Source organism: Eublepharis macularius, chromosome 9, assembly GCF_028583425.1.
Source record: "Eublepharis macularius isolate TG4126 chromosome 9, MPM_Emac_v1.0, whole genome shotgun sequence".
Taxonomy (NCBI): Eukaryota; Metazoa; Chordata; class Lepidosauria; order Squamata; family Eublepharidae; genus Eublepharis; species Eublepharis macularius.
In genome coordinates this window covers 59,874,304-59,899,036 of record NC_072798.1, presented here as the reverse complement: position 1 = coordinate 59,899,036, position 24,733 = coordinate 59,874,304, and the positions used below count along the sequence as shown (strand labels likewise).

The 24,733-nt window shown below is 40.1% G+C and overlaps 2 protein-coding genes across 3 annotated transcripts in view; both read right to left on the bottom strand.

Annotated features, from left to right (window-relative positions):
- Positions 1-5,091, bottom strand: part of CAPS2 (calcyphosine 2) — a 33,164-nt gene extending 28,073 nt beyond the window's left edge. The window contains exons 1-3 of one of the 2 annotated variants that reach the window (XM_054989059.1): positions 4,950-5,091; positions 3,201-3,307; positions 404-450 (exon numbers count right to left, since the gene is read on the bottom strand). In XM_054989059.1, coding sequence (XP_054845034.1) covers positions 404-450; positions 3,201-3,281 — 128 coding nt within the window. In that variant the 5' untranslated portion in view covers positions 3,282-3,307; positions 4,950-5,091. The remainder of the gene's footprint in view (positions 1-403; positions 451-3,200; positions 3,308-4,949) is intronic. The other variant, XM_054989058.1, reaches the window with a different exon arrangement.
- Positions 5,092-10,088: 4,997 nt separating this feature from the next.
- Positions 10,089-24,500, bottom strand: CCDC107 (coiled-coil domain containing 107). Its single transcript, XM_054989060.1, has 6 exons — positions 24,202-24,500; positions 17,910-18,115; positions 14,616-14,682; positions 13,172-13,262; positions 12,228-12,337; positions 10,089-11,402 (listed from the first exon to the last, which is right to left on the bottom strand). Exons 1-6 carry the CDS (start codon positions 24,362-24,364, stop codon positions 11,134-11,136), a joined length of 906 nt encoding a protein of 301 aa, XP_054845035.1. The 5' UTR covers positions 24,365-24,500; the 3' UTR covers positions 10,089-11,133.
- Positions 24,501-24,733: the final 233 nt, after the last annotated feature.

Below are 24,733 nucleotides of genomic sequence, written 5' to 3'. Positions count from 1 at the left end.
GCCAACCAGAAGCTCTGCTGAGTAAAAGCTCCACCCACTTTTTAAAAACATTTGGAAGGCTCCAGGACAGGTGATGGCAGGAGCCATGTTGGGCAGTCCTACTCTACATATTCGAAAGCTCTTAGTCCCTCAGCCATGATCCTACAGATCTTCTACTTTTCGATAATTTAATGTTAATGGACAATGTGGAGTTCTATTTCAAAACAGATATTTTTCATTTTATTAGCACATGAAACCCTAAATTAACTGTACAAGAATGAATGATAAATTTCACTTTGAAATGTTATCATAAAGTGTTCTAGTTGTCCTCAATTTATGAATATATATTCCTTGTGTTCTTTGTGTATTGTTAAACATACTTAACAATGCAAAATTACTTATAAAAATAAGTACATAAACTTACTCTGCTGGTCGAGGACCATGGCTTGATTTTGTGTGTGGCCTCCATCCCTAGAAAAGAACACAGAACCTGACCATGTTTTATCTCCATATCCCTCATATTTTAATTATTAAATAAGGATCAGAAACCTTCTAAATGACAAGCAATTAAGGACAAAATATCTTACAATGAAAGTCTTAACAAGAGATCTATGCAACTCTGTAGAAGAGCCATGACATTTTAGGGAGGTTAGGAGTGCCTTTTTATGTAAAATATGATTTGATAAGCTGCTTTCTAGAAAACAACATAAGACTGAAATACATTTGGAACTTGGTGAGGGAGGGAATTTTCAAGATTGATAACCACAGCATTTGAAGACATCAGGCCTTTTTGCATTCATCATAAGGAAGTGAGAAGGCAATTCTGAACTTCACATACCAATCTTTGGATTGGCTACTACTCCTTTTCCCTGTGAGTCCATATTACATTTTAAAGGTGCTATGACCGACCTGTTTAAATCAGAATTTCTCTGCTGTACTTGGTACATTTGTCACCCTTATTTGCTACAGTATCTACTGTCTGTTTTGTCATGGTGAAGTGATTCCTGGGCCTGATTGGGAGTCACCACAGACTGAAGAGAAAGACACTGCTATAAGGGACTGCCCCTTTAAGAAGCCACCAACTGAGCTACAGCTGATCAGCCTCCAGGTGGGGCCCAGGCCACAGTGCGTCAACAGACAAAACCACTCCCTCCCTCTGCAAAGGACCACTGTCCTTACAAGATGCAGGGATCAGTCAGCAGGCATGTAAGAACTGTAATGCTGTCTTCAAAAGAACTTGGGAGGAGGTCAGTGAGGAGTTTCCCTGGTACACATGCCATGCTGTGCAGGAGGGGAGCCAGAGAGAGCAGGAAGAACTGGGTGTGCTCAAACCCCTCTCCTGTCAGACCATGCGGGGGACATGCCAGAGCAACCATGAGGGTGGCACCAAACCCCCATATGTGCATTTAGAATAGTAGAAGAACTGACAGTTTAAAGAACTGTAGAAAAGCCAAAAAATGACAACAGCCAAATCAAGCAATTTACATGCAGGAAGGTATAGAACTCACTTGCAAGAAGGCACAACAGCTTGACACTTGAAACATATTAAATAAATTTACTAATAGCACTTCAATTTGCAGTTTCAAATGACAATCTTGGAACATTTCTATTTATTTATTTACTTTATTTACATTGTTTATAGTCTGTCTTTCTTACTGAGATTCAAGATGGATCACACAGCATCAATCAATGCAATCAACAGCTGGGACATTCAATAAATAATACAATAGGGTAAGGATTGCAGAAATTTGAAAACAAGCAGAAATTCAATACAGAGCTGAAACAAAGCATAAGCGATTTGACATGACATATTGAACAACATGAAACTACCCAATAGAAGCCTATTTGTAGCAACAGACAGTACGCAGTAGTATAGTCTGCAGTCCCTATCCCTTTACCAACAGCATCTCTCTGAACCATTTCCTTACAGAACAGCATTATTACCTGTGTAAAAAAGCCCTTGTGCATAGTTTGTCGAAAGCCAAAAGAGAAGAAGCTTTCCTGACTTCTTCAGGTACATTAGAGGAAATACAGGAACATAGGAACATTTCAGAAAACTTAATACATCTGTAATGAAGTGCTCACTTTTTCAGGGGGGGGGGGAACAAACAGAAATGGGACTCAAATTAGAGTTCTACCTGGGCTAAAGTACAGGCAACATTAGTTGCTTCTGCTAGTGCAGGGAAATATAGCTGGTGCAGACACATTCTAAAATAACAGCAACCGTTACAGTCTGGGCATATCCAGGAGTTTATAGAGAAATGGGTTCCTTGAAAATGAGGTTCAGATTATCACCATTAAAGCATATGATTCGTATGTTGCTCATTAGTAAGCATCCCTTACTAAAGAGTAACATATGAAACATGTTTTTATTTTGTTTTACTTTTCCTGTTCTATATTAAGTAGGACAATTAATGCTCTGAAGAAAGACTGAAGGAACACTGTACTTCGTGGCCAAACAATATATGGCATTTGGACACTATGATCAAATCTCCATGACAGTGATTTAGATGTTAAAAAGCAGACCAAGTGGACAATATAAATTAAGGTCATAGTGCTAGGGAAGGATAGGATGTCTGAAGCTTCACCCCATACTATTTCTCTGACTGAAAATGCCCTGCAGGCTGATTTTAGTCCCAAAAGAGAAAAACTCAAAAACTGTATTACACAGAAATCTTTATTTTTCCCACAGGTAGGTAGGGCAAGTGGACAACAGCTCCAGTCAGGGAATGGTACAGGGCACACTTTAAAAACACCAGTGCCACAACTCTGATCCGTATTTCCACACTGCTGCCAGCTGCCATCTACTTTTTACAGCTAAATCAAAGGATTTTTACAACATTACATCATCATGTATAATTTGCCCCTCTCATTTTATTTATATATCTGGTTATTGAAAATGAGCACCAGTGATCCATTCTTTGCATAATGCAATGAAACCTCCCAAGCCATCAAGCATATACTAACTGAAATAAGGGAATTCTGCTGACAACGAGATATTACCTTGTTTTCTGTAGTAATATATTCACATTTTTGTGAAATAGTAAAGAATCCAGCAGCACCTTTATTTGTGAGTCATTTTCTATTCATGATCTCAGATCTCAATATGCTGATGGTGTAGCTTTTAGTAATTTGTCCTACATATGTAAGCTTCCCATAAATCTGAATAATGAGAGTCTATTAAATTATCAATTTTTAAAAAATGTTTGACTTAAACATACTTGACCAAGTTTTTTCTTCCTTGCAGACAGTGGTGCTTGTCTTCTTGGAGATGCAGCAATTCCTTTAATCTCTAAATCCATCTGAATACTGATTATCACCTCAATAACTGTAAAACAAAAGCAAAAAAGTAGTCATATTAGTGTGTTAAATAAAGCATACAAGGAAAAGGAGAGCGACATGTTTTAAGGTGGACTGAAATAAAAATATCTTTCTCCACAACAGGCTTTCCCCTTAGATGCTGTTCTGTCCAAAAACACTCAAGTTATACTATCACAGGTCTTTAATCTTTAAAAATAATAGCATCAATTGTCATTATTTTGTTTTCTATTATTTACGAAAAGACTCACAAAGCTATAATGTTTCAAAGTTGAGTGTTAAACTCGGTACCTTCTAAAGAGCAGATTTCTTTTCTCTCTCTCTCTCTCTCTCTCACTCACACACACACACACACACACACACAGAGAGAGAGAGAGAGAGAGAGAGAGAGAGAGAGAGAGAGAGAGAGAGAGAGAGAGAGAGAGAATTTAACCATTATATTGTGAAGTGCTTTTCTGCAAGATTTTATTCAATCTCTCTTTATTCATGCAACAAATAAATGAATTCAATAGAGGCAATACAGAGACCAAATCAGTTAAATAAAAACGACTATAAGCAAAGTCAGTAGAAAAGTAAAAAGATGACTAAAAGATGACTGAAGGGACTCAAGAATGAAGAGAACAGGAGATCAGTTTGGTCTAATGGGGAAAGGAATATATGAGAAAGAACCATGCTTCCAATCCCTCCAGGATTTTATGCTCCTCCATAAAAATCCCTGTACATATTTTAGGGTTCTGCTATGTTTGAATCTCTCTTTCATACGCATGCACACCCATTCTTAGGTTTCTATGTGTACTGTTTTTGTAAATACTGTGGAAGAAAGTCTTAAACAACCCAATGACTTCCAAGCAGGACAAAGGAAGATGATGGGGATGTATAGGGCAGATTGGAAGGAGATACGTGGATGCATTCTTCTTTGTCTTCATTTGCAGTTATGAGTTCTCCTTCACAGCTATCTTGGTGGTGAGTGCTGACTAGAGTAACTAATACCAACCACAGGGAGATACAATATTGAGAGGTGGTTTTCCAGGAAACTTTTGTCTTTGAACACTGTCTGTTTCCATAGCCAAGTAACCAAATTACATCTCCAGCAATACCATAAACAGAAGTGATGATAACATTGGCGTCAGACTTCAAGGTACAAATTAGGGAAGAGAAATATTTTCTGGGGTCACGGTCTATCAATGAAAAGAGTACATTTACTGTTATTTCAAAGTCACACAAAGCTTTTCATTGAGCAGAAGTGATGGAGAACATTCTAAAATGGGACAGACTACAATCTTTCCCCCATGTGGTCTTTTAAAATTTTATTTGCAGGGAGTTTTTACAGAGGGATTAGCGTGCCCACTCCTTCCCCACAATCTGAAATGGTACAACCCATTCTGCCGCTTCAGAATTCTACCATCTCAGTCTGTTGCTTACGTAGAGGAGACCTGGATCGCAACGGTCGTCAGCTGTAGCCGTCCCTACACGGAGGACTCGCAGATGGTATCGCTGCAGCTTCATACAACGTTCTCTACACAACAGCGTACTCTGCCACTGCCAGACACGCAGATTTGGGAGAACTTGTTGCCGATCGTAAGTTTCCCACGCGTCATCCACCCCAATTGACCCTTACGACAAGCACCATTTTTCTCGATCCCAACATACACCTGTTTAAGCAGAACATCCTATGGGAAGGAAATGCCCTCCGCACACATTCAAAGGCCCGGTCTTTGTCGTTGTTTCACGTCCCAGCGTTGCGCTCTGGCTCAAAGTACGCCTTGGCTGGCTCGACACATACTCGTAAGAACGTATGGACGAGGCCCTGCCATCTCGCTTTAACCGACAGAGCATTCCGGTCCAGTTTGAAGGCGGTCAACAGCGCTTGGGCCCAAGCCTCGTTCCCCTCGCGGCCGCGCTTCGGTTGCCTTGGTCGCCGCCAGCAAACAAGGCTACGGCTCTCTCCCCTCCCCGCCCGCCCGCCGTGGAAGTGAAACGAAGCCCTCAGAGAGCGACCCGCAGCCCACCACCGCGGGCGAGCCCTTCCCCGTCCCCTGCTCACCTCCTCCTTCCTTCGGCGGCCTCCTCAGCGCTTCCGAGCCCAGCCCACCGCTCCAATTGCGTGCGCGCCCGAGGGAGTTGAGGCGCGCTCCCCAGGCCCTTCGCCTCTCCCTTCATGCTCGTCCCTGGCCCGAGTGTTGCGAGGCGAAAGAAGAAAAAGGCTCGACGCCCGCCCTAGGCATCTTTCCTAGATTGTGACCAGTGGCGCACGATTAATACCATGGAGGGATTCAGTCAAGGACTTTAAATGACCAAGGAAAAAAGTGTTCATCTCAGTTCAGTATTCCCCTTTCTTTAGTGTGTGGAGTGTGTCTAGACTGTATACAATGAGATAATTTATTTGAACACTGAACTATAGTTAGAAGAATCGCATATCGCTAGGTCACGTTCATAGCACAAACATGGAGGGAGATGTTACAAAGAGAGGCTACTTTAAGAATATGATCCAATAAAAAGGCAACACGTTCACTCAGAGTGGGTGAAGACCACCAATGCAATGCCAGTGTATGTCTTTAATGTACTACAGCATGCTTTGTCATCTTGACCAAGAGACATTTTCAATTAAAGTTAATGTTTAAGACAATGTTTTAAGAAAATATTCTCAGTTTCCAAGAGGACTGATAAAAATATAATTGTTTCTTTTAGGGTTAAGATACTAGAATAAAGTAGGTAAGTGTATTAAAAAACTTTCTGCGTTTCGAATACAAACCTCAGTTCAATACCCTGAACTCATTTTTAAGGAAGTTTTTTTCTGTCCAACTTAATGCAGCATCTTAACATTTGAAATATCAGAATGGCACATGGCATGTACATATACAACAGAATAATCACTTGAAGTGCAATTCAAAGACATGCTTAACCCTCTTACTCAGATTCAAAATGAAGAGGGAAAACAAAAAATATATATTTAATGCGATGTCTTGGAGACAGACATTGGAATGCATGTTGGTGTGCATATTCAGAATACAATTCAGATTTCATGTTCAACGCCCTTTATGTACTCAAGTAGTAACAGCACTTTAGCTCAACAGTTCTGAATAGTCTTCCTGAAATTAAGGAAGTTTCCTTCTAACACTTTGGCAGGGCTGCAAAACCACTTTTATAAAGGGCATGCAGGTTCTCTTGAATGATTTTTAATACAGTTCATATTGCAGGCACTCAGTTTCTGCCTTTAGTTTATTGTCTATCTGGTATTAATGCTTCTTGTTATCCATTTAGGGCCATACATTGGGGAGAAAGACAGGCTTATAAATATTTCAATAAACATATCCCTAGTTCAGCCCCTTACACTTACTTTCAAGTCCAAGAGCAAACAGTAGCATTTTAAAACACTCGCCCAGCCTCAATAGAGGCTGGGCGAGTGGGCGTCAATGTGGCAAATGAGGTTCAACATGGTCAAGTGCAAAGTAATGCACATTGGGGCCAAAAATCCCAAATATAAATACACAACAATGGGGTCCAAACTGGCGGAGACTGACCAAGAGAGAGATCTTGGAGTCGTGGTGGATAACTCACTGAAAATGTTAATACAGTGTGCAAGGCAATAAAAAAGGCCAACGCTATGCTGGGGATTATTAGGAAGGGAACTGAAAACAAATCAGTATAGTGCCCCTGTATAAATCAATGGTATGGCCTGATTTGGAATACTGTGTACAGTTCTGGTCACCACACCTCAAAAAAGATACAGCACTGGAAAAAGTGCAGAAAAGGGCAACTAGAATGATTAAAGGGATGGAACACTTTCCCTAGGAAGAAAGGTTAAAGCGCTTGGGGCTCTTTAGCTTGGAGAATCGACGACTGAGGGATGACAAGATTATGCATGGGATCGAGAAGGTAGAGAAAGAAGTATTTTTCTCCCTTTCTCACAATACAAGAATTCGTGGGCATTCAATGAAATTGCTGAGCAGTCGGGTTAGAATGGATAAAAGGAAGTACTTCTTCACCCAAAGAGTGATTAACACATAGCATTCACTGCCTCAGGAGGTGGTGGCAGCTTCAAGCATAGACATCTTCAAGGAGACTGGATGAACATACGGAGCAGAGGTCCATCAGTGGCTATTAGCCACAAGGTATAGATGGCACTCTCTGTCTAGGGCAGTGATGCTCTGTATTCTTGGTGTTGGGGGGGGCAATCATTGGGGGTGGGGCTTCTAGTGTCCCTTCCCCACTGGCAGACTTCCTGAGGACACCTGGGTTTTGGCCTCTGTGACACAGTGTGTTGGACTGGATGAACCATTGGCTTGATCCAACATGGCTTCTTTTATGTTCGTATGTTTCAGCTATCATAATTAACACAACTTTAAGCTCCTTCCCAACTTTAAAAGCCCAAACCCTAATACTATCTCTTCACAAACAACTGAAATTTTCATTCTTCTTTCAGACTTAACAGTGCTGTTAATAAAAACTCAGTTCAAAGTAGGTGGGGGGAGGTCATTGACAAGTTGAGTAATGGGCCAGGTTGTATCAGTGATAGTGCTTCAGTAAACATAGTGGCCTGCTCCGAACACACTAAAATGGTTAAAACTATACTAACCTGCACATTTTTCCTATTATCAGCTATACTTAACAGCCAGCACCATGGAATACATAAGGAGACTCCCTTCCTGTGATGTTTAGGTCACTTTCTGCATTTCTCACAACTTGAGCCTAGTATCATAACTGATATGAAGAACTAATTTCAGCAATTTAATTTTAATACTGGTTTTCATATAACTTGTAATTGTTGCCCAGTAGCAACTTTCTAACTGCATGCAGTTGTGGCTTATATGATGTGGTTTGATCAAACCATGGTTGACACATGAATGGCAGAGGAGAGCGACGAGGATGATCAGGGGTCTGGAGACTGAGCCCTACGAGGAAAGGCTGAGGGCCTTGGGAACGTTTAGTTTGGAGAAGAGGAGGTTGAGGGGGGACATGATTGCTCTCTTTAAATATTTGAAAGGCTGTCATTTGGAGGAGGGCAGGGAGCTGTTCCAGTTGGCAGCAGAGGGTAGGACGCGAAGCAATGGGCTAAAACTACATGCACAAAGGTACCGACTGGATATTAGGAAAAACTTTTTCACCGTCAGAGGAGTTCAAAAGTGGAATCAGCTGCCTAGGGAGGTGGTGAGCTCCCCCTCACTGGCAGTTTTCAAGAAGAGGCTGGATGAATACTTGTCAGAGATGCTTTAGGCTGATCCTGCACTGGGCAGGGGGTTGGACTAGATGGTCTGTATGGCCCCTTCCAACTCTATGATTCTAAATAACCCCACAAATCCACATTTGCTGGTTGGTGCAAAACTGGGACTTCATACTAGGGTTTGTACCTGATTTGTAAACCACAGTTTGTACTAATTGTGATTTCTTGTGAATCTTAATTCAGTTTGTATCCCAGCACCACCTTGAGGTCATCTGGCTACAAAGACAACAGTGAAGGAAAATGTCTGCTGTACTTAAGATGAGGCAAGAAGCTTTATTTACAGCTGGTAGCTAATCAGAACATGCTACCCAAACCTGCTTATAACAAGGGATAAAAAGCAGCAAGTGATCTTAAAATATACTTTTTTGCAGTTTTGAATATATCCATAGGCAACCTTTTGAACCTGTGAAGTTTACTCCTCTCTATGTCACCCTTCCCTCTTGCCACCACCAAATCTGAGCTGGCATCCCTACATAAAGGAGCAGAAGAAGAGTTGCCAACTTTTTATTTCAAGTATTTCAATGCTCTGGGGAATTTTATCGGGGAGGGAGAGCTATGAAGCCAGACACAGTTGTACTGAGAGCTCAAAGGCTTGAATATTTCTACATTTCATTCTTTTTTGTCCCACAATACATTTTTTTCCATGTATGCTGTTTAGCAAGCTTCACAGCAAAACTTTTTGTTTCCTCAGTTTCCCCACAAATAAAGTTTACTATATATGGCAAACACAAGTACTTCAACAGCTGAATTTGCAATATGCTATTTACCATTCTCTAACTTCAAGCCTTAACTTTATAGAACATATCTGGTTTTTTTTGTTCTAAGTAGCTGTGTGAATTGGAAATTTTAACAAATAAGCAAGCCACTCCAACACATGGATTTTCAACTTAATTAATTTTTCTCCTCTAATTTGTTCCCTATTTATATCACCGGGACTGAATATTTTACCCTGGGATAGGTACCAAATTGCTAGGAGCCATGTCCATCTCAGTGTGTATTTACAGAATACATAGCTGAAAACAGAGCCCCAAATTTGTCATCTTGTCATCATTGGACAAGATACCCACAACCGACCACTCAAAATTCAGATATATATATCAGCAACTGTGCCTGGGAAAATCCTTAACCCTAATGATCAATCTCAAGAAAAAGGTAACAAGAATCACTTATTAACTGTGTATAAGGGCTGCTTCTCCACTGCAATTCAGATTGTAAAGTCAAGACAGTACCCATGTTTTGCTTATGTTACCTGCTGTTTTAACAGGATGTCATTTACCAGATGTTATTTTTCTACATCCCATTAAAAGCTTCACCTGCTCATTTCTACATATTAAATCTCTTTTAAAAGGACAGGACTTTTTTTCTCCAGGTTAAATAGTAAAGAGTCCAGCAGCACCTTTAAGACTAACCAACTTTACTATAGCATAAGCTTTCGAGAACCACAGTTCTCTTCGTCAGATACATGCATCTGACGAAGAGAACTGTGGTTCTCGAAAGCTTATGCTACAGTAAAGTTGGTTAGTCTTAAAGGTGCTATCGGGCTCTTTACTATTTTGCTACTACAGACCAACACGGCTACCTCCTCTGGATCTTTCTCCAGCTTGTTGGTAACCGTGTTTTACTGAGTACTAATGACACATGAAGGAAGCTTTGAGTCACAAAAGCTTATACCCCCAAAATCTTGTTGGTCTATAAGGTGTAACTAGGCAAACTTTGCTATTCAGAGTATATATACTACCAGCTGCTAATATCTGCTCTTCAAGCTGCTTAGAGAGGTGTGTTGAGAAGGTAGCAATCTTGTTCTTAACCCTTGATATGGATTTGTTGCTTATCAAAACAAATTATGTTATGAAATCAGAAACATCTTTCATTGGATTCTATCTTCAGAGAAACTACAGTGCCCAAATCAAAAGGTGCCTTTGATGTTTTGGTGCCTACCACATTCTACAAACTTTAAGAAGGGTTTAAAACATAGACAAATAAGAGTTTATATGAAGTTCCAAAACATAAATATGTAGCCTATTTTATTCTCATATATAATATCTATCATAGGTAGGAATTGGTTTATATGTATCATCTTTTGTTCTCTTACGCTACATCCAGTAATTTTCCAGTACTTCTGAATGAAATTTTGAAAAGGGTTAATGAAAAATGTGATTCTCAAAAAAATTAAGTAAATCATGCAAACAATTCCAAGATAAATCAACTGTTCCAAACAAAGAGAAAAGAAAATACTTCTTGAATAGCGGGGGAGAAACATTATGATTCAGTATCCAAAGCAACCAGCCAATGTAGTTGCAGAATGCCAATCTGTATTTGCTCAAGTTATGACTGAAGGAACATCTAATGTACAAACACCTGCCTGCAGATGTTTACCATGAAACAAGTTAAACTACATCATACCCTATTGCCATTCCTCAGTTTTCATAATTGTAAAAATATGGAGAAATACCACAGAGAAATCCAATGAAATATATACAGAAATAATTTAAGATAATAGAAAACTTCATAACAATATTGTTTTTAAACCACATTGCAGTAATTGTGAGTCTAGTCCAGAATAAGTTAAAAGTGCATCTAGGTTTGTACAACAATCCATCATAATTTTCTGTGCTTCATTCATTTCTATTACGTCTCCTTAATCCCATCTCCGGTTCCAATATGTCTTGATTCATTACTTCAGCAACTTCTATCTTCTTTGGACTAAGTAAGAGCTCATGGTCACAGTGTTCATGTTCCTCTTCCTCACAATGTTCCTCATTCTCTCCATATAGCACTTCATGTCCAAAGCTTTCATCATTACCTTCATCCACCTCTTCCTCACAATGTTCACTGAATGAATGAATAAGATCTTCAAGTTTCTCTTGACACATATGGCTGATATCTTAATTTACAAAAACAAAATTGAGATTTAAATTGTAATCAGATTCAGTGTTTTTATAAACTTCCACAATTAAAACAGAATTGCTGTCAAAAATGTATAGGCAAGCAGCTTTACTATATATGATAGTGTATTGCATTGAAGTATGCTTTGAGTCCTTTGACTTCTCTAATAGCCATAAGTCAGAGTCCTTATTTTGCAGTGACGGGAAAATGTGCAGATAATACCCAATGAGTACAGTTAGTAAGGGATGAAGTAGTGGTAGTCTGCTGCTTGCTTTGAGCTTACCCACCAAGAACAGCATCCTCATTTAATTCAGCGTAGCAAACCAACTCACAAGCACAAATTAATGAGCATGCAGGTCATTCTCTTTAAAATGAATGAAGGCAAGATATTTATGCACACACAGTAAGTACTTTCTTTAAGAAAGAATGGAGCTCCAGTACATGAAGGACATGTTTCTTATCTGTTATGTTATTTTCCTGCCATTCCCCCAAAGAGTTCAGGGCATTACATAGGGTTCCCTCCTCCATTTTTGCTCATAATAACCTAGGGAGTTAGGCTGAGAATTACTGGCTCAAAGTTACCCTTCGCAGCTGAGTGGGATTTGAACCTGGGTCTTCCCAGTCTTAGTCTAACACTAACTGCTACATCACATTGGTATATCTATGCTGTACCAGTTTGGTGTCATTACATCTCACCAAATGCTACTGTTTCAACAACAATATGTTGTCATCATTACAAACATAAACCATAAAACTCTTAAAATCCAAGTACCAAGCAAGAGTTAATTTGAATAATACTTTAAAATACCAAACAAATATGCACCTTTTGATTTCACTGCTGATTTGTCTAATCCACTTTCTTTCATCAGCTTTCTAATGGACTCAAGTTGTACCATTATTTCATCTTTCTGTTCAGAAGCCAAAGCATTAATACTGGAATGAAAGATAAGAAACAGCTTGAAAATTAAACAGTTGCCACCAACAACAGTTTCTGGCTCTAGGAATAATCACATATATTGCTATAATTAAGTTAGAATGCCATCTTTAACTCAGTGTCTCAGTGCCAATAGACTGAAAACTCATGTATTGCCTATATGATACATTCTTATGAGAACACTTTTACCGGTCAGACACACTCTGGAACTATGCTTCAACCTGCTGCCAATCACCAGAAGCTATTTCTAGTCACATTAAAGTAGGAACATGCTGCCAGCTGTTCAGGATCCAGATTAAGAAGTTCCAAATTGCATCAAACAAAATCCTGTCCAGAAAAATATGGCACAAACTCAGCTGGGCAAAAGCAGCCGTGTCCATCAATGTTCTGCTCTACTTCAAGACACAACCATACAAAAAGAACTAAAATGTGCCCGTGGGACCTTTACTCTGCCATTTACTTAGTTGTCAGTATTAATCAGAGTTTTAACTGGTGTCATGTATTTTTCAGCAGGCTAAAAAAATCCCAGGTGCCTGAAAGTCTAGGTATGAAAGCATTAATAACACCATCTAGGTTTGTCTAGCCTTATAAGATAGTGTATCACCTGGGAGATTTGTGAAGAGTGCTGAGAAACTTCAAGTGAATGTAAAAACTTCAGTAAAACTTCAATTACCGTCTCGCTTCTTATATAGTGAGAACAAGCAGTTCACATTCTAATGTGAATCGTGGCTCTTCTGTCCACATTCACAAATGCATGATCATAACTCTCTCACCATTAATGCAGTTGATAATACTATTTAAGTCAAGTATTAAGTTGTCCTAGATGTACTCACCAGCTTGAAAGTGGATCTAACTGAGTCAATAAAGAATTTAACATTTTCTCTGTCTGTGCCAGATGTTGCTCTAGCTCTAAAAGCTGGCATTCTACAAATGAAAAGAAATACTTGAAAAAGCAGCAGTGCAAATATAGAAGGCAATTGTGTTTGAGCATGCACATACATTTTAACATATACATACTCTTTTCTAGAAACCTGTAATACAACAAGGTTAAAACTTTCCAGGGCTGTAGTCTTAGGGCTGAACTACATGTTCAGGTTTTGGAAGAGTCAGGACTGAGTTCCCTACAACCACACAGCAGCTGCTGTGAATGGCTTTTTAAAAATAAAGGACAGCTCAAACGGACTCAGAATGCCACTGCAGGGAGAGGAAGGGCCTCACTCCAAAATGTTTTTTCAGTGCAGAAACAGAGCAGGGGAGGGAGTTATGTCCTCATTTTTGCTGCTCCACATGAAATATTCTGTGCACATGGAGCATGAAAAATGGAGTTATAATATCACCCAGTGCTGTTTCATTGTAGGAAAATGGCTTGCAGGTAGGAGGCAGGAGTCCTTCTTCTCCCTGTGGCAGTGTCCTAAGACCATTTGGGCTCTCCTTTATTTTTTACAAGCCATTCCTCACATCTGCAGGGGTTCTGGATCTGATCCTTTAAAAACCCAAATGTGTAGTTTGGCCTCTACACACACTTGCAAGGGAATAAGCCTCATTATCTTAAATAATTATGTTCAGAACTGTGCTATAAGTTGGGGAAAAAAACATTTGAAAAGCCATCCATACTTTTATAGAAGAAAAATGATCAATTCCCCTGTTCTGTTTAAAGATGCAGGATTGGAATAGAAAGATATGACTGGATGGAAACCAAATAGGTACCAAGAGATTAATTCACATTATCACAATCCTAAGAATGTTTTTCTTCATTTTGTACCTAGATAGTACGTACATTTATTTTGCTAGAGACAATCTAACAAAGCAACTATGCTTTTAAGCTGATGTGATGTGATTTACGTGCACTTTCAGTAATGGTGTAGATTTTTCTTGTAAGATGACTCTTATAGCACAGCTTACAATGTAATTATGATGACACATACAGCAATTTAAGCCAATTCATCCCCAATAAAATCAAGCAGATGAGCACCTGAATAGCAAATACTTCAGCATGTGTCCAGTTTATTACAAAACAGATTTATTTCAAAATTTTAAAAATGTTTAAAAGGGGTTATCTCAACAAATCCAATTTCTTCATGGTAATTAGTGAGTATTTCTAAGATGTCCAAGTTAGATGCTCATAATGCTCTTACAAAGAATACTGCTTTGTACCCAAGTCAACCATAGTATTTCTTTGATATACTTTAACAAACTAGAATATTCTGCTAGCTATGATACATTTTATAAAAGCATGTGCAAACCAGATGGTGAGAAAGTATTTGCACTAATTACTACCTGTTTCTTTTGTTTTATCTTCTGTAATTTTTTCTCTTGTGAATAAACTTTCTTCTTGAGATTTCATCTACAACATAAAAACAAAATTACTATCATTTTAAATATTAAGAGTATCCAAACCTTAACAAGAATGTTTCTTCACTTTCATAATTTGTTTTGATTATAGTGTAATGTTGAGACCACATTAGAGAAAATCACAGATGGCCTCCTTCAAGCTGAAATATACCCCAGAACAACAGATTTCACAGGAAAATGGCTCCCCTCCATTGAACATAAATGACATACAACCAAAAAATCCAGTGTACCAAACCATGATTTTATGAAAATTTCATATGAACACTCATGACTATATATCCTTAGTCGGACTTCACACAACAACAAATGACATGCGCAAACAACATATTCAATAGTTTGGTTTATCATGATATATCTTATCCTCTTGAACAATCAACAAAATAAAGCTTTCAATCTCGTGTAACACTGAAAGAATCCACAGATAACCTGAGTTATTCACTCAACAGACATATAACAGGAATTTCAATATTGTACCTTGCAGCAGCTGGTTTTACTGTTATCTTTAATGTTATTGTTGTTTTTCTTTAATGTTATCCTTGTTTATAAGAAGTTAAAATCAATTTTAATAAATGCTTTAATTTTTTAAAAAAATATATAGTCTAATGTTTTGGAGTTTAATACCTGAGGTAACAATATTTTATCCATGACATCATGTCAAACCTTCCTTGCCCTACCTGATTAAGTTTTCAATCTCCCTGACTTCAATGTGACTAAACTAGCACCAATCCAAGCTATTCACAAGGTAACCAAGCTGTAAAGTAGTCTGCCTAGTAAAGCTATAAATGTTACAAATCCTATTTCCTAAGAATATTAATCTTTTAAATAATCTGGTGTTCTTTCATGTGTAACTGAATAACTTTATACATTTTTTGTGGTAGCAGAGCGCCCCCCCCCCCAATTAACCATTAATTAGTATGGGATATGAACATCTTTTCCATCAAGTCATGCTTGTGCAAGTGTATCAAGTGCACAATTTGGTATTCTGGTAAATTAAATCTCCACTTTCTAGTACCCAAGGCTCCTTTTAATAATTAAATTTAGAACAGGATCCATAAACAGAATACAAACTAGAGGTATAACATATAGCTCAAAGAAAATCAGCTCTGGAGAAATGGGAATATAACAACAAAATCAGATACAGGGAAAATGTATGAAAATCTTAAAGAATTAAGCAATCTTTACCTGCACTTAAAAGATTAGAGATTTGACACTGGGCAAGCATCAGTAAGGAGAGAAATCCAAAAGTGTTAGCAGTACAACAGAAAAGGCCTTATCTGTGATGCATTTCAAGGCTACAGGGGCACACATTGCAAGGCCCCTGCTGATGTCAATTAGCAGATAGGGTCATGTGAGAGAACATGGTCTTCTAGATACCTGGTCTCATGTTATGCATGGCTTTATACGTAATAATTAGCACTATAAATTATGTTTCAAAGCAACCAATTAGCAAGCAAAAGTCTTTTAAAACTAGTAAAATATGGACTAAATAAGTTACACCTGCCAACAGCCTAGCTGCCCATGTTCTAATTCATTTGAAGTTTCTAAAACAGTCTTCAATGACAGACTCACTTTATAATAGTCCAGCCAGGAGGTAATTAAATCACAGATAACTGAGGCTAAACCATGTCTTTCAAGGAAGTGCTGCAGTTAACATACCAGACAAAGCTGGGAAGAGGCACTAAAGGATATTATATTGTCCTTGACAATATAAACTGCAAGGCATACAATCCCTCCCCACTCTTTCATATGGCCACAATAATTTTGGCATATTTATTAAGTGCTTCAGAATGAGTCCTCTGTTCCACTACACAGCCACTCATATAGCCCTTTATAAAACAAAAGGTGACAGAAGCAGAATAATTACCGCAATGGCTGATTTCAGAATCTTTTTGTTATATGTTCTGTCACCTTTTTATTTCTTGGGAAAATGCATGCTTCTCACAAACATGGGAAACATCTTCTAGCCATTTGTTTTTTGTTTGAATAAGTTTTGTTACTTTGTTTTCAAGGCTACTCCCATGTAGAATATTGTTCATACTGTTCTCATTGTGCAACTATTCACTGCTGTTTTTTACCCATTTTCAGCCTGTTTGCAGTAGTTGTACCAGGCACTCAGCCAGTATGGTACAAAAGAAGCCATCCCATACAGTGGAAATTCACTCCTTTCTGAGAGAACGATAAAAGCACAGCAGCAGCTTTAAAAAATTTTACTTCATTGATACCCTGTCTTTTTCCCCATTGCTGACCTGAAGTGGCTTACATCATTCTCCTCCATATTCCCCCTCACGTCAAACTTGTGAGGTAGGTTAGGGTAAGAGTGTGTTACAGGCCCAGGGTCACGGAGCAAGCTTCCATGGCAGGGTGGGGAATTGAACTTTGGTTGCTGAGATCCTAGTTGGCACTAGCCATTACACCACACAGGCTCTAGTGCATAGAGCTAGCAAGATAATGAACAAACCACCAATGCAGAGGCAGAAATAACTATGGTAAGAAATCCTTAACAGGCAGAGATGTTATCAAAACTTAAACCTAGTGTTTCATAAACATGCTACTCAGGATCTATCCAAATTAGAAGACATTTGTGAAACATTTTTTTACAATTTGTTTGTTAATTGATGGAGGAAGGTCCAGGTGACTCTCCTTCAACATAGATCAGATTTAAACTAGTAACCTTTTTTCTTCATCCCTCTGATATTTGGGGAGCTATGAGCACTTTCAGTGTGGGTCCGCCCTGCCCCAAACCCACCCCCGTTCAATTATGAAGAATAAAGGATCCCTGCTATAACTGATTTGCTCATTTGACTGCTAATACCTTTGTGAATATTCGCCATTAGCTTAACTCTTCATTTAACAGTACACAATTGTAACCATGTTATGTCTCATCTTTTTTGGGTAACAGGCTGCAAAGTCAAGGAGAAATATTCTTAAATATTTGTCATCCCAAGTTTGATCTAAAAAGCAGGTGAGACTATGTTGTATTACATTGTACGGCCCCAGAACATTTACATTTTGTAGAAAAACAGAATATGCTTTCTGAAACTTAAAATTCTACAAGATTTTTTAAAAGTATGAGTAAAAATTAAGATTCTCCCTCATACAACCACTGTCAAGTAATTTATTGAGGCAGCATAGTTATAACATCCATATTACAGAACAAACTCCAACTGTACACAGGTAAGCCATCCATTTTCATTTAACAGCAATATAATTAACATTTACCTTTAAAAATTTGTATAAGGCAAAAATACCCACACCAATAGCATACAAGGGCATGAGTGTTAAAGCAAAGTCTTTGCCATTTCCCCTAGCCCGCTCAGTCTTCAGCTCCTTTTCCATTGCATTTCTCATCTGCTGGATGCTCTGATAGGTTTTACTTTCAGAATTTCCTGAATTCATGTGGGACTGGAGAATTCTCTCTGATTCACCTACAAAATAAATATTTTTAGGATTTAGAGACAGTCTAGTCTAAATGATAAAGACTGAGACTTTCATCTGGATTGCCTGCTTCTACCGCTGTATAGACTTGGCATTTATTTTTATTTATAAATTTATACTGTTTCTCTGTCATTCAGCATGACTAATGATCAGCCCATTTAAACACAAGTCTACATAATATAACAAAAGTTGTAATAAAAACAGCCATAAAATTAGCACAAGAAACAAATACAAACTATACATAGAAGAACCTGATCCAATTTATCTCAGCCCACTAAGGCTGTCCTAAGGAGACTGTCTCACATTGTTTTGTGAAGGCCAATAAGGTAGGGACTTTCTGGACTTCCTCCAAAAAGCTACTCTGAACCCCAGGGTCATTGCTAAAAAGGCTCTAGATGATTCTGAGGTGGCCTGAATCTGTTGAGCAGAAGATACAAAAGAAACTGTTAAGAAGACCTAAGAATAAGGGGGTTTGCAGAGGCACTAGCAACTTAACGAGCTATAGCAAAAATAATAAAAGAGAGCAGTATTATCCAAAAACTCCATCTAAGGTGCTAAGAGAGAACACTTGCCTAAGAATGAGTTTGTGGCTGAAGTGAACTAGAAACCTTATGGATCACAGCTCATTGTCTAACCACTATATTCCTACAAGCATTTTAGCTACTTTGGAATACACCTGAAATCCCAGGACAAAGCTCAATACACAACAAATTGTTAAGGAAAAAAAGATGAACATTTGCTGAAAGAACAAATATTCCCCTTCTAAAAAAAGAAATGAGAAAAACTACTCTGATATACAAGCAAGTGCTCTGTCTACAAAGAGGGACTGGGGGTGGGGGGAGGAATGAAGATGGTAGTCTCAAAGTTATGTTTAAATGTTTATTTTATTTATTTAAAACTTTTCTTGGTTGTCTTTTTACCATGCAGGAACTCAAGGTAGGTTACAACACAAATAAAAACCATCAAACAAATGAAAACAAAGTTTAAAAGCACAGTTTAAGACTGCCAATGAACACAGAAACAAAGTTAATTAAAAGCAGCCCTAAACAGGCCCGGATCGACGGGGGGGCAGGGAGGGCAGTCTGCCCCGGCGCCACCAAAGAGGCGGCGCAGGGCGCAGCTGCCAGCTCCGGTAGCGCGTGGGTGGCAGGACAGGGGGCACGCTTGCTGCACACCCCCTGTCCTGCGGGACAGGCGAAAGGCAGTGCGGGTAGCTGTGAGGCTTCCCGTGCCATTCACCTGCCCCGCAGGACAGGGGGCACACGGCAAGCTGGCCACCCCGTCCCGCAGGGCAGGTGAATGGCGCGGGTAGCCTCCCACCCACCCGCGCTGCTGCTGCCAACTCTGCAGCATGCTGAGACAGCCGGCTTGCTGTGGGGGCTGCCCAGTGTGATAACGTCACAGAAGTGACGTCATCATGCAGTGCTGGGAGCGCGCACGCAAGTGGCTGGTCTTTGGTTGCCCTGGGCGCCGGCAACCGTAGAGCCGGCCCTGGCCCTAAATGAAAACTTCTTCAGCTGCTTCTAAAGATCAGCAATGAGGGGGCCAAGCATACCTTCCTAGAATACATTCCATAATAGTGGGACTGCCACTGAAAAGGCACTCTCTCATGTACCTACCAGGTGAGCTTCTTTAGCAGATAGCACAGTCAGGAGGGCCTCTCCCTGTGATCTTAATTTCTATGCAGAAATATATGGGAGCAGATATCCCAATCCAGAGCCATGTAGGGCTTTAGAGGCCAAAACCAACACCTTGAATGTTACTTGAGAGCAGATTGGTAGCAAGTGTAATTGCTGTAGTATCAAAGCCACATGCTTCTAATAGCCGATCCAAAGCAGCAGTCTTGTGACAGCATTCTGCACTAGCTGAAAGCTTTTGAACACTCTTCAAGGGTAGCCCTAAGTAGAGGGCATTACAATAGCCCAGTCTAGATGTAACTAAGGCATGGGTCACTGTGGCTAGATCTGACTGAGTCATGAATGGTTGCAGCTGGCACACTCTGAAACACTAAAGCCACCTGGTTTTCTAAGGTGACTGCTGTGTTGAGCAGCATTCCCAAATTTCAAACCTGGCTTTTCAAGGGAAGTATAACCCCATCCAAAGTAGGGCAGATCTCAAGTTCCTGGTCTGCTTTCCTACTTACCTGAAAAACCTCTGTTTTATCAGAATAGTTTCAGGTTGTTCACTCTCATTCAACCCATTACTGACTCCAAGCACTGGTTCAAACACAGGTGAGTAGCTGTGTTGGTCTGCAGTTGAGCGGCATCTTAGAGACCAACAAGATTTTCACAGTGTAAGCTTTTGTGAGTTAGAGCTCTAAAGAAGGGAGCTCTGACTCTTAAAAGCTGACACGAAAAATTCTGTTGGTCTCTAAAGTGCCACTGGAGTCAAATCAGCTCTGACTCTTAAAAGCTGACACTGAAAATTCTGTTGGTCTCTAAAGTGCCACTGGAGTCAAATCCTTCTGGTTCAAGCATCAACAGCATCCTTATAATTAGGTGGGGGGGGGGGAGGTAGAGCTGGGTATCATCAGCATACTGGTGACACTACAACCTCTCCCAGTGGTTTCATACAGATATTAAGTAGCACGGGGATAAGATCAAATCTTGTGGAATCCCACAGGCCAAGAGACAGAGCAGGAATCCCCCAGCACCACCTTCTGAGACTGACCTCTCAGCTAGGGCTTAAACCACCGTAACACAGTACCCCTTAGTCCCAGAGTCAAGCGGTGGCTCAGTATGATACTATGGGAGATAGTATTAAAGACCATTGAGAGATCTAGTAGAACTAGCAGGGTCTAGTTCTCAATGAAGGTCATCATCCAAGGCAACCAAAGCAGTCTCTGTTCCTGTCCTGTCCTGAAGACAGACTGAAACGTGTCCAGAAACTCAGTCTATTCCAAGAGCCCTTGGAGCTGAGAAGCAACCACCCACTCTACTACCTTGCCCAAAAATGGAGGATTGGAGATTGACTGAAAGTTCTCTAACACAGTAGGGCATAAGGGAGGCTTTTTAAATACAGGTCTAATCTTTGCATAGGCAGTACAACTCCTACTCTCAAGGAAGCATTTGCCAATCCCCTTACCCAGTCAGCCAGTCCCCTACTAGCAACTTTTATCAGCCAGGAGGTGCAAGGGGCAAGACCACAGGTGTTAGGCCTCCCTCTGTAAGGATCTTGTCCACATCCTTGGGCAACACAAGCTGAAAGGTATCCATATAAATGCAACAAATGTCAAAGATATATCATCTGAATATGCATCCACATCAGCATCTAATCTAGAGTGGATCTGGGCAATTTTGTCTGGAAAGTAAACAGCAAATTGATCACAGTGAGCCACTGTGTGATCAGGGTCCAGTTCCCTGGGACTATGACACAAGAGCTCCTGAACTGCATGGGACAGCTTGTCTGGACCAGTAAGCGCATTCACAATGCTGGTGGAGAAATATTGCCTGTTTGCCATTACTGCCACAGAACAGGTTCTAATATGAATGCTATTTGATCAGTCTTGCTCTGAGTTTTCCCGCCATCAGCGTTCTAGCCATTGTCCCTTCTGTTTCATTGCCATTACGGACAGGCTGACAGAATGAAACTAGCAAACAGCTTCTCCAAAGTCTACCTTAAAATTACTGTTTTAACTCTCATGTGCGTGCTGAGCTGTACAGCCTGGGACACATTATGGCAGGCACACGACTCTGTTACTCGTCAGCAAGGGTATTACAGGCCATATCCAATCAATGCCAATAAAACATTATTCAGTCACATGGCCCTGCTATCTGGGGGAAATAATCACATTGTAACAGCAACAATACCTTGTAGTCTGAGTGCTGAGAAAAAAGTTTTGCCCAACTGATGGGCAAAAGTGACATCTATGTTCTATGCATACAACAGTTATTTCAGTTTAGCAATCTCTGTCTTCCGTCTAGTTCTCATGGCCACAAAAAGAACTGAGACCCACTCTCTATCTTGAAAACAGAGCAGATGACAACTCTAGGATATTTTCACATGACTTCTCTGTGTAGCTTTTCGTAAACGATGCAAAACCAACTATTCAAAAATGCTTTTTACTCAAATAGGAGGGCTGTATTGTAGGGATGGGGTCTCAGATGCTTCGCTAATAAGTTAGGAACCACAGATTTCATCACTATATTGACTTACATATTATCTGCTGCTTTAAATATGTACTCCTATGTATCACTAGTGCTCCATGTTGTCTAATGTTAGTCCTAGAATTGATTATGTCCTGCTTCAGTATTTTTCCTACTTGGTATTGGATTCTTGCTAATAACTATGTCTTTTAAACTTGTATCTATTTACCCTATGTCATTGTTTATGGAAATGTCCTTGATGCTATATTAAAATGTACTTGATACTGATTGTACTAATCTCATACTGTGTAATCCACCTTGGGTCTCAGAGAGAAAGGCGGACCATAAATGACAAAAATTAAAAAGTACACTATCTTGAATAACCTCTCCAAGTTCATTAGCTTTTGAATGTAGGATTTAAAAATGCAGGCTTTACCTCTGTTTCACATCCAGTAAACCTGGAATAAACATTGCTACTTCAAACAGCTGTGGTGCTGCTTATACTATGTTCATGATGGTATTAAACTCACAGCACAAAGATTAGTTGAGAAGCACCTGTGCTTACTCAAAAAAGTAAGTTATTCATACAATAATTATTCATACAAAAAGTTATTCATACAATAATTCATTGTATGAATGAAACTTTCAGCACAGGAATTTAATTGTAAATACCAAGTTGTCATTTTGTAATACTTTAAAAATAATAGTCCATTGCATTGGTATAATCCTAGAATCCATAGATCACTGAACAGGTTCACAGCCTATGAGTGTTTTCAATTCTGTGCAGACTTAGACAGCAACGCCAAGTCAGAGCATGGAGAGCACAAGAAGGGAACAAAGAGGGATAACAGTCAGACAGTATTAACACTGATGCAAGAGACGATGCAACAGCGCAAGGGTTATTACAGGTGTATGAGATGTTAAACAGAACACCCAACAATCTGGACTAAAATGAGTGGTAAGAGCGGGGAAAAAATCTTATATATAAATTTATTTCAGTATTAATAATAACAGCAATCTAGGTTTTTAAAGATACAATGGAAGAGTATGAAATGCCTCATGTTTCCTGTTTTCATTTTTCTCTGTAATATCCAAAAAGTTGTTACTCTTCCTTTTACAAAGTTCTTGATACACAGACAGCTCATATATCCTTACCAGACCAGAAGATCCACTTCATGTTATATAAAACGCATGAGGCACTTCCACCCTATTTTCCTTGCCATATCTACAGCTGCTGTAAGATGCCAGACTATAATACAGAAAGATCTAAGAGACCTAACAGATACTCTAGGACACACCAGAACACTCTTTTCAGCCACACTGGAGAAGCTTCCAATTGCTTTATACTAGTATCTGTTACCCAATCAGTCATAATTTATCAGCTCCAAAAGGAAATGTTGAATTTTTAATGTTTAATCCCCCCAAGGGATGTTTGATAGAACAAACAAAAAAGTGTTTCTGATTTAATTTTCCAATGGTAATGAAGTTTGGTATAATTTTTAAAACCATTTAGCTACAAGTCTCATTCTGTCTACTTTTAACAGATCTACTACACATTACAAATTGTACCTCACAGTAATGAAAAGGAACTTATCTTTCAATAAGACCACACAACATGAGACTTCTAAGTAAATTATCACTAAATTCTAGAGACAAGCCCTTTCAAAGAAATACAGAAGTGCAAGGGTGCGTTGAGATGCTCTAAGCCCCCGCCCGCAGCAGACCAACACGGCTGTCCCTCAGGAGCCTCCCACCGTCAGACCAACTCTTGAAACTCTTAAGCACTAACAAGCCACTAGGGGCTGCTCTCTCCACAACTCAAGTTATCCATATATGCTACGCTTTGAAATAAACTGTTTTTAAAGACCCTGAAAAAGAAATACAAGGTGGGGTTATGGAACATAAAGGCAGCCTCAAAGCTCGCCAGTTGCCCTGGGCCTCCCTGGGGTCCCGAGAGGAACGGCGGGAAAGGGGCAGCGTGGAAACCATACCGGGGCGCTGCTGATAAGGATCGGGGCGGCCGGGGGAGCCCTTAACAGCGCGCGGGGTCTTGCCGCCGCCGCCGCCTCCCGCAAACATCCTGGGCATCACCACAAACACGCAAAGCACCAACACGACGGAGAGCAGCGCCTGCTGCCCCAAAGACAGCCCCATGGCGGCGAGCGGAGGAAGGCTCCCGGGAAGAACCGCCGGAACTCGTTAACCGATGCCGCTTCTCGGCTCTTCCAGCGCGCTGCTTGCCGCCCACAGAAGCCTCCTGCGGGGAAAAGAGAAGCGGCGAAGGGTAAGCCAGGCAAGAGCGGCGGAAAGAGCAACCGCTCGCTTCACTGCCTCCTCCCGACGGCGCCCCCTTGCGGGCCCTGGAGCCATTCGTTGGGGAACAGGAATGGCTGGGGCCGAGCGGGCTTAAAATCGAAGATGCTCGGGAAAGCTACGTGATCTATTGGGAAGAGCGTGAGCCCGCAGCGATGCCTTTGTAGGCATTTGAAATATAGAGCCGGGCCTTTGGTTTCTAGGGACGCC

Excerpts from the sequence above, each read along its gene's own strand:
- CCDC107 (XM_054989060.1), bottom strand. The coding sequence starts at position 24,364 with ATGGGGCTGTCTTTGGGGCAGCAGGCGCTGCTCTCCGTCGTGTTGGTG. Across the intron at positions 14,683-17,909 it reads CCTTATACAAATTTTTAAAG|ATGAAATCTCAAGAAGAAAG; the intron begins GTAAATGTTAAT and ends TTTATGTTGTAG. Across the intron at positions 11,403-12,227 it reads ATCAGCAGTGAAATCAAAAG|ATATCAGCCATATGTGTCAA; the intron begins GTGCATATTTGT and ends TTGTAAATTAAG.